The 10,099-nt window shown below is 52.8% G+C and overlaps 1 protein-coding gene across 1 annotated transcript in view; it reads right to left on the bottom strand.

Annotated features, from left to right (window-relative positions):
- Window positions 1-254: 254 nt before the first annotated feature.
- The window catches only part of APCDD1L (APC down-regulated 1 like), a 12,697-nt gene continuing 2,852 nt past the window's right edge, over window positions 255-10,099 (bottom strand). Inside the window, exons 2-3 of the mRNA XM_032257047.1 lie at window positions 8,465-9,017; window positions 255-2,616 (exon numbers count right to left, since the gene is read on the bottom strand). Coding sequence (XP_032112938.1) covers window positions 1,852-2,616; window positions 8,465-9,017 — 1,318 coding nt within the window. The 3' untranslated portion in view covers window positions 255-1,851. The remainder of the gene's footprint in view (window positions 2,617-8,464; window positions 9,018-10,099) is intronic.

Raw genomic sequence — 10,099 nt, 5'->3', positions numbered from 1 at the left:
CAGTGGAAGCCCCTGGGGGTTTTCAGAGGGGCAGGCAGTGGCATTCAAGAACGGAGAGAGCTGGGTTTATCTCCATCGGTTTAGCCCCTGAGGGGTTTTCAGAGGGGCAGGCAGTGTGGCATGCGAGCAGAACGGAGAGAGCTGGGTTTACCTCCATTGGTTTTATTCTCTTTCACACATTCTCTGGAAGATACTCCACTTCCTTTCTTTAGAACCATAATCCCCTTGATTGACTTTAATAACCAGCAAGAACATTTTTCAGGCTGTTTAATTTTATTAAAAGATTCAAATTTGATGATAAATGGTGGCATGGTTGCTTCAAGCCTCGGATACAAGACCTGCTCAGCCGTGGACACATCATCTACACCCACTGCCGTCTCCCCCAGAAGCTCCCCCACCCTGATGTAGTCTAGGACCGTAAATAATGTAATTATTTCTTATACCTTGGTAAATATGCCAGGAAGACACGTAGCTGGCTGAGACCTACAGAGAATATTAACTTGGTAGGCTTTTTTTTTTTTTTTTTTTTTTTTTAAAGAAGAATGGGTAATAAGTGGGAGCATTTTCAGCAGACTGATTGAACCCCATACAGTCTCAGGGAAGACAAGGGCTTCCCTCTGAAAGCATCATTAACCTCACAGACAATTGTTCAAAATCTGTGATTACAGCTAGAGGTAGGGATCAGGAGGAGGAAGGAGGGGTGAGTCATCAGCCCCCCATCCTGAAAACCCTTGGGCCCACCCAGATGCCAGTTAATTTCACAGTGTACAGATGAGGCAGAGTCCCTGGAGGGGCACAGTCTGTCCCCACTATGATGACAGTCCCCTCTGTGCAGGACACCAATATATTAGGACCATGGCAAGGAGGCTGGGCAAGGTGGAGCTGCCCAGATGTTGCCATGTGGCCTGACGACCCCGACCTCTCCTCTAGGATGGGCCTAAAGATACACATCTCGAGGTTCTCTTCCTTTGTCAGGCAAGCACAGGGAGTCTTGGCAACCGAGGACAGCTGGGCAGGGCGAAATGCAGAAGACCTGCCCCCAGCAGCCAGCCTGGTGCACGCTGGTGTTCTTGTGGGCCAGGGAGGCTCAGAAGCCGCAGGCTGCTCTGGGGAGACCACACTTCCCAGCTCAGATGGGAGTCCTCTTCACTCTCATGCTGGCCCGGGAGAGCTGGATTTATCCACACGCAGTGCTGGCAGCTTGAGGTCTAACTCGCAGAAGCACAGGCAGATGTAGGCAAATGCCAGCAATGAGGACTCAGGAAAGCTGAGCTGCCCCCAAAGACACAAGCCCTTCACTAGAAAGCTGAGAAGTACTGAAAGCCCAAAGTGGCATCTTTAATTCATGGCACCACTTAGAGATTGTATTGCTAAATTGGAATTAATAATATTTCAACAACAGCCTACAGACTTGGCAGCGCAGTTGGCCCCATCGCCAGGCAGAACCTAAGGGTCTCCGTTTGCTCCCATCTTAGAATCCCAAGGGTCAGGTTAGGACGGGAAGACCTGTGGGGAGCGTGGGATGTCCCCTGCCTGCACCTGTTGGAAGCTGCCAAGGATGAGGAGAGTAGAAAATTGGGAGTGATCTTTAGAAACACACGTAGCAATGAACATCGCTGCTGCGTCCAAGCACGAGGCTGGGGACCCGGGTTGCGGGATGTGGCATAGCCTTTGCAGGTGTGGAGCTCATGGCCTGAACCACGTGGGGCACAGGCACAGTGTGGAAGCAGGGGGGCTGTGCATCATCCATGACAGAGCAGAGGAGAATGGGTCCTTCCCTACAGCTGCCAGGAGGGAGCCTGAATGGTCAGATGGGCATCCAGAGCCACCATCCTGATGTCAAGTCCACTGTCATAGCCAGTGGAGGAAGGCCAGCCCTAGAACTAGAGGCAGAAGCGGGAGGGGGGCTACGCGAAGGCCCCCTGTGCTGGAGTGCTTTTGCAGCAATGGGCTGTGCTGCGGGGGCCTGTAGGAGCTGGGGGTCTCCCCACCGCAGAGCACCAGGGGTGCTTGGTAGGAGGTGGGGCGTTTCTCTGGGGTATCGGGACTTGACCCATCGGTGGGCCTTTGTCCAATGAAGAGCAGGCTTCGCCCGAGGGGGTCTTGCTCCATCTTGAAGAGCTCATACTCCACGTGTGGGAGCCGGATGCCCAGTGGCAGGCACCCGTTGGTGGCTGTGACATCGCGCTCAGAGCCCACAGACCAGACCCCCGGGCCCCCGCAGCTGCTTGGCTCTGAGAAGTTGAGCATGGCTGTGGTGACCTGGTCCATAGGGGTCACATGGGCCCGTGTGACCTCAAACACCAGCTCGGTGCCACCGCGGACCCTGGTGGATGGCGTGCCCCTGGTGTAGCGGCCAGCAGCATACATGGTGAAGGTGGGCTGCCGGCAGGCGGGGTCTGAGAAGTGGTGGTAATACCCTTCCCAGGAGCGGCTGCGCCCATGGAAAGCGAAGACCCGGGTGAGGAACAGGACCGCTGGGTGCGCCTCGCACCCCGAGCTGACCCACCGGCCGCCCAGGCGAAGGGGCAGGGCCAGCAGGGGCGGCAGCACCGGCGGGTGGTGCACATCGGAGTGGGCAATGAGGCCACAGGCCGGGCACGGCTGCGCATGGTGCTGGCAAAAGACAAACAGAAAAACAGTGGTTGTCTCCCATGGCGAAGTTGGGGTGCAGCCTGGAAAGGAACCCCAGTTCTGTAGGGGTGTCAAGGCAGGCTGAGGCACAGCCTAGACCTCCCTCCTTTCTCTCCCCATTCTCTGCCTTCAGCCAGGATGGCTTATTTGCTATCCTTTGATGGAGGTCAGCCCCAGCCTCCCCAGGCCTTGGTTCTCCTGCTGTCCCTTCCACCTGGAACTCCCTGCCAGCTCCTTGTCACCCCTAAGGTCTCAGCCCCGCACCAGAGGGAGCTTTCCCGAATGCCCCCATGTAAGGTGGGCCTCAGGGCTGCCCCGTCACCCTCAACTTCCTCATTCCACCCCCTGAGACTCTCCTCTCTACTCCTCACTCCTCATCAGACTGTAACGCATTATGCCTTATGGTTCTGAAAAGCCCTAGAAAACCAGGACCGTCTCTCTGCGCTCCCCACCCCCACCGCACAGGGCTTGGCTCACAGCAAGCACACATTTGTTGTATGAATAAATGAGAAATGAAGGGAAGCACAGGTGGGCCTTCATCTTGGACCTGAGAGAAGTTGTCCTTGCTCATGCCTGGTCTGCTTGGTCCTGGAATTTGACCATTAAAGTTGATCTTTTTCCCATCTCACCCTTCTAGATATTTCCAAAGTGCTAAGCACTTACTGGGCAACTGGTATATGTTGTAGCTAAGGAAATTGAGACCCAGAGGGCCAGCTGGGCTGACCAGGTTGTCCAGCCTGGAAGTGGCAGAGACCAGCTGAAATGCAGCCTGGCTTATGCCTGGCTGTCTGAGCCCCGACTCTAACCTGCCAAAAGGCTCATAGCAGGTTACATCTTCCCTATATTTTTGCTTTAGAAATCTCACAGTGGAAAGCGAGCATCACTTGCTCTACCTACCCCATGGAAAGTGAATATGGCAACAAGGATCAAAGCCATCAAAATATTTCTGGGCTGGGCGCGGTGGCTCACACCTGCAATCCCAGCATTTTGGGAGGCCAAGGTGGGTGGATCACTTGAGGTCAGGACTTTAAGACCAGCCTGACCAACATGGTAAAACCCCGTCTGTAGTAAAAATACAAAAATTAGCCAGGTGTGGTGGCACACACCTGTAATCCCAGCTACTTGGGAGACTGAGGCAGGAGAATTGCTTGAACCTGAGAGGTGGAGGTTGCAGTGAGCCGAGATTATACCATTGCACTCCAGCCTGGGGGACACAGCAAGACATCTTCTCAGAAACAACAACAACAACAAAACAACCAATTATGTCTTTGGAAGCCCATTGCTTAAGTCTGTGGAAAGGAGATAGTTGAAAACTCGTAAAGAGCTGTGGCTCAAAGATATTCATTCCCATGTTATTTGTTATGGGGAAAACCAGCCACACCCTCACTTGTCCCAGGCTATGAGTTGGTTTTCCTCTATCTTTGCCCTTATTTACAGTTGTTTCTGCCTTACAAACGCTAATGAGCTGGGTTTACAGTAAAACACATCAACAGGAAACAGATGCTAAACCAAATTGCGTGGGAGTAGTTAGTCTGCATTTTGGAGTGAAAAAGCTCAGTAGATGCCAAAAAGGAGCCAGATACAGACTTCTTGCTTCTTTTTCCTTCTTCTTCTTTTCTTTCTCCTCTTCCTCCTCTTCTTCCTCTTCTTCCTCTTCCTTCCCTCCTCCTCCTCCTCCTCTTCCTCTTCTTCCTCTTCCTTCCCCTCCTCCTCCTCCTCCTCCTCTTCCTCTTCTTCCTCTTTCTTCTCCTCCTCCTCTTCCTCTTCCTCCTCTTCCTCCTCCTCTTCCTCCTCCTCTTCCTTCTCCTCCTCCTCATCTTCCTTCTCCTCCTCCTCCTCCTCTTCTTCCTCCTCCTCCTCCTCGTCCTTCTTTCTCTTCTTCTCCTTCTTCTTCTTACTTTATTTCTAAAAAGAAGCTGCTGCCCAGACTTTAGTCCAGAGCACCATTCTGGAAGGTAAATGGCCTTGGAACTTGTCAAAGCTGATGTGGGAACAAGAAAATGTCTCCTGCTGTTGCCATTCCAGGAGGAAACTTAGAGTTGGGGTCTAGGCAGGACAGGCACAGGAAGGGTGCATTTTGAGAAATCAGCTCCAATATATCTTTTTCTGGCAAAAAACACAAAAGATTTCCACAGAGCACTGCTGAGTGAGTTTCATGCCAAACAAGTGGCCTTTAGAAGTTCTGGTTTAGAAAGAAAATATTGAATGATTGAGAACAGTTTTTTTGGGGGGTGGTGTATCACGTTTTATAAGTTCTTATTATTTCTATAATGAACCTTAAGTTTCCTTGATTTATATAATATGGGAGAGCATATTGGCTTTGGTATAGGGATTTGGGCCCAGAGAGTTTGACAGTTCTCTGAAATGCTAGCAAATGGCTGCAGAAATGTTTGTGACGGGAGCAAGCAAGCTTGCTGGAGTTAGCTGGAGTGTTGGTGGTTGGGATGCTGGCTGACAAGAGTCTAACTTTGGCATTTTAACCCACATTCCCACGGCTGTCACGCTCATGTATATTGAGAGGACATAATGCATTACAGCAAAATAATCCCAGAGCTATCCGTCCTCACCACAAAAGACAAACAAACAAAAAGATATTCTCTGCAGATAGGACATTTGGGGATGCTAGTTGGCAAGTGGTTTTCTGCAGAGCAGAAACAAATTGAGAACCAGCAAACTTTTAAGGCGAAAGAGGGGTGAGAAAAGGCATTTCCTTCTCTGGTGCTGTTGAAGGTGGGGAAACAACGTCCCCGTCTCCATCGGAAATCTTCTGGGCATCTTTCTGCAGAGGTCTGGAGTCTCACACGTTAATGAACAAGGCCCCCAGCCGGCAGAATTCACACTTGTGCAGAAACCAAACTCTTACTGGTTTAAGCCTGTTACATAAAGTTATTTCTCAAACAGCACATAACAGTTGCTAATTAACCCCCAGAGGTAACACCAGGCACAGATGATTTTGGTCAAGTGGTGGCTGATTGATTGGGATTCTATATCCAGGCAATGAATTTAGGGATCAAATTGGTTTTAAATTAGCTTCTAAAAATCTTCAGGTTTACCGTCTAGTTGGGCCGTGGGCAAGGCGTGGGCCCAGAGAGCTTAAGGCAACAACTGATTCGTGACTTGGGCATTACTCTGCAGCAGTTCCTTCTTTGAAATTATCTGTCTTTTCTTTCTTTTTCTTTTTTTTTTTCCCAAGGAGAGGGGCCATTGGTGAGTGGACCTTTAATTTAATGTCTGTACATCTGGCACTGTGCATCTCTGCATATATTTCTGTGTGTTTTACTTCTCAATCACATTTCAGGCTGGACTGGCCACTGGGCTTGGCCAGGCAGCAGGGAGGGCAGGGACAGTCATGACCCCAGAGTCCAGCCTGGGGATGAATGAAATTGTCAGCCCCCGCAGCCCCCGGGCTCTGTCCTCTCCACATTCAGAGCAGCTTCCCCTCCTAATGAGGTAGTAGGGGTCGCTAATCGACTCACCACTAGCGCCTTCTCTGAACGAGGTAGGATTAGCACCAGAGCAGCCTAGAACACTGGTGGCCAAAAAGGGAATAATTTGAGGGCATAAAAAGAATTCTGAGGCTGATTTTCTGATTATAAGAACTTCAAGTCACGCTCTTTCTCTGCTGCCCAGATCCTATGTTTGGAGGAGGGAGTGGGGGAAGAGGAGGAAGGTAGACAGGCTTCGGGTCTGTCTGATCCACAGTACTCCTGCGTTGGAACAGTGACAAGTGGTTGCTCCCAGGGGAGAGAAGTTGCCTCATCTGGTTTAGATCCTTGAGTGTCTAGTACACGGTAGGCAACAAATACATGCTGAATAACATGAAGATGGCCTGAGGGCTCCAAGAGGACTTCATGGGATGCTGAACTCATCCATCCATCCATCCATCCCCATTCATCCATCCTCCCTTCCATCTGCTCAAGAAGTATGCATTAGGTGCCTTGTACAGAAGTTTTTTTTTTTTTTTTTGAGACAGAGTCTTGCTCTGTCACCCAGGCTGGAGTGCAGTGGTGTGGTCTTGGCTCACTGCAGCCTCTGCCTCCTGAGTTCAAGTGATTCTCCTGTCTCAGCCTATGAGTAGCTGGGACTACAGGTGCTCCCCACCATGCCCAGCTAATTTTTGTATTTTTAGTAGAGACAGGTTTCACCAGGTTGGCCAGGACGGTCTCGATCTCTCGACTTCATGACCCACCCACCTTGGCCTCCCGAAGTGCTGGGATTACAGGTGTGAGCCACGGTGCCTGGCCCAGAAGTTTTTAATTTGGAATGCTAACCTCAACTTCATTTTCACTACCTTTTAACGAATAAAAGTTCACATTTCTTCTCATTGTAAATGTAGGCAACAAGCCCCAGTAGCATCAGCAGAACCCTTGACTTTGTCACCAGTATCACGCCATCAGCATTGTGGGTACTGTGGATGCTAGTTGGTAACTTAGGGCAAGTGGTTTTCCGCAGAGCAGAAACAAATTGAGAACCAGCAAACTTTTAAGGTGAAAGACGGGTAAGAAAAGACATTTCCTCTCTGGTGCTTTTGAAGGTGATGCAACAAGGTTTAAAACATGATTTGCTGTCATCCCTGCTTTGAAATGAGGGCAAATAAAGAATTCATATGTGTCATTCTTCTATATCACAAATTAATGTTTTAAGACTTGGGCAACTGTTTTAATAGAATTGGTTTTCATTTAAATCCATGTATTTTCCCCTTTGCTTTTAAAAACAGATTTTCTGAGGAGGGGTCCTAGGCTTCCCCCAGCCACTGGAGGGGTCTCGGGCACTGGGAAGGTCCTAGGTCCCCACCCTTTAAAAGCCAGGCTCTAAGCTATGTGCCAGAGCCATTACACAGATAAAGTCGCATTTCTGCCTGTTTCCTCATCAGGCGGAAAAATAAATAAATAAAGTATGTGTGTGTGTAAGGGGGGGTGGGGAGGCTACTAGATTCTCCCCAAATTAGGACGGTATGTGTGCAGTGGCTTCATCTAAAATCTAGATTAATCAGCTTAAATGAAATTTGTGTTGGAGTCTAGGGGGACATGTCAAAGAGAGGGTGGTTCCCTTTAGAGTGGGGCCTCCCCACACCCTGGCCAGCTGCCGACAATGCAGAACCCTGGGCTCCACCCAGGCCTGCCAGGTCCCTCTCGGCCCTCTCACAAGAAGCCCAGGCCGTGTGACCTCACCGTCTAGTATGGGAGTGGGCAGGGGACGGTGCCCCAGTGGCTCTGCTGCTAGGTCAGCGTGAGGCTCGCACGAGATTTCAAGGGGGTGGTATCTGGGCTGGTGTGCGCGGCCCCAGCAGAGCACTGGAGGAAAGCTGCCCTCTCCCTAATTCATCCACTCGCATTTATTGGTCCTGATTGTAGGCCTGATGGCTTGCCCCTTGTGAAGGACCTAGCTAGCGCCAGAGAGAGAAGCAATAAACAAGTCACCAACAGAGCCTCAGAGCAGGCAGAGAGCTGGCAAGGTCACTCGTGGGAAACGGGGAACAGCAGAATGGGGACTGGAGCGGAAATTTCAGCTGAGAGCCAAGGGAGGGACACCCGCCCAAGCCTCTATGCCCAGCAGGGGCAGAAATGAGATCCTGCAGTGCCCATGAGGCCAGGGGCTGGAGAGGACTAGCGTGGGAAGGCCTACCAGAGGCCCGCCAGCCTTGTCAAGGCTGAGACAAGACGTTTCCAGCAGCGGGCACAGGGCGCGCCAGTGTCCTGAGGCACGCGGACCAGAGTGGGAAGGGGCGGTGACGAGAGCCGGGCAGCTGGAGCCCTGGCCAGGCCCAGATCGTGCGGAGCTGCGGGGCTGGGCTCCGAGCTCGCCCCCACCCCCGAGGCCCCACACTCACCAGTGCGCTCTGCAGCGGGTGCTGGTAGCCGGTGGGCCGGTAGTGCCGCCTCTGGGCCGGGTCGGTGTGGATGTCCCCCAGGTACAGCTCCTCCACCAGCCGGGGTGCCGCCCCGGGCTGCGGCTGCAGGCGGCGCTGCACGCGGACCAGGCTGAGCTCGTGCATGGTGAGGCCCAGCGCCTCCAGGCAGTCCCCCGGGGCCCGGGCGCTCCGCAGCTCGTACAGCGCCCCCAGCCGCCAGGCCCGGGCCGGGGGCAGCCGCCGCATGCAGTCCCGGCCGGCGCGGGTCTGGTTGAGACGCCCGGTGACGTCGAGCAGGGCCCGGCGGCTGTGGAAGACGATGCCCACCTTGTGCAGGTGGTAGTCGGCCTCGGTGGCGCCCCGGGTGACCCAGGAGGCCCGGCGCAGGCGGACTTTGCCCTTGACGAGCAGCGAGTGGGCAGGCTCCCGGCAGAAGGGGTCCTCGTAGTAGAACTGGTGGGCTCGGAAGAGCCGGCTGGGGTAGAAGGTGTAGGCGCGGGTCAGGAACTCTGGTCCCGGGCGCACCTCGCAGCTGCAGGGGTGGGAGGAGACGGGCTGGGTGCGGAGGGAACAGCGCGCCGCGAGCCCCTCTCCCCTCTGGGCTGCGCTCGGTCCTCCCCCAGCCTCCTCCCCACTTAGGCCTGGGCCCCTCACTGCCCTCAGTCAGCCACCCTTGGGGCTGGGGGCCTTGCTCTGCATGCCTCATGGCCTGAACACAAGCCTTCTAATTCGTTCTCCTTTCATTCAATCCGAATTGCCCTACTGGAGGCCCTTTTGCAGCCATCTGGAGACCCACTGGCCCGGGAGCTTGGCCGGGGGTGGGGGGGTGGGGGGGGTAGGACGGTTGGGAGGGTGGGGGCCTGCCTGCCTGCCTGCTTCCTCCCGCATTGGACTCTGGGCACCTGGCCTGTCCTTGCTGAGTGAATGGAGGGGGGGTGAGCAGTGATGAGGAGTGACGGTGGCCCGTCCTGTCTTCCCTGTCCCCCGCTTCTTTAGGTTCACTCCTCTGACCTGGTCTCATCCTTGCCTGTGACAGGGCTTGTAGATAGAAACCAGGAGTTGGCAAACATTTTCTGTAAAGGGGTGGATAATAAATATTTCTGTTTTTGTGGGCTGGATGGTTTCTGCTGCAACCACTCAAAGCTGCCATTGTAGAGCTAATGCATCTATAGATGATATGTACATGAAAGGGCATGGCTGTGTGCCAATAAAGCTTTATTTACAAAATGGGAAGTGGGCTGGACTTGGGCCAGACTCTCTTTGCTGGTGATGCAGGCAGATCCAGGGGAAGGGGTTGGAGGGAAAAGAAAGAGAAATGACCCCTATACCCACAGTCAGCTCTGGGATGGGGCAGAGGAGGCCTCTGGGACTTCCCACTGAGGGTGCAGGTGGGGTGAGTGGTGGATGAATTCAGGGGAGGCATCCTCCACATGATTTTACTCTAAACAGGTACTGCCTTGTACTGCTGTTTTCCCTTCCTCTCTCCCTCCCTCCTTTCTCTCTCTCTCTCTCTTTCTTTCTTTCTTCTTTTTCTTTCTCTCTCTCTTTTTCTTTCTCTCTTTCTTTTTCTTTCTTTCTTTCTTTCTTTCTTTCTTTCTTTCTTTCTTTCTTTCT

This window comes from Sapajus apella, unplaced genomic scaffold, assembly GCF_009761245.1.
Source record: "Sapajus apella isolate SASKATOON/1434 unplaced genomic scaffold, GSC_monkey_1.0 scaffold96, whole genome shotgun sequence".
NCBI lineage: Eukaryota > Metazoa > Chordata > Mammalia > Primates > Cebidae > Sapajus > Sapajus apella.
The sequence above is the reverse complement of the archived record's forward strand: the minus strand, read 5'-3'. Positions and strand labels throughout refer to the sequence as shown.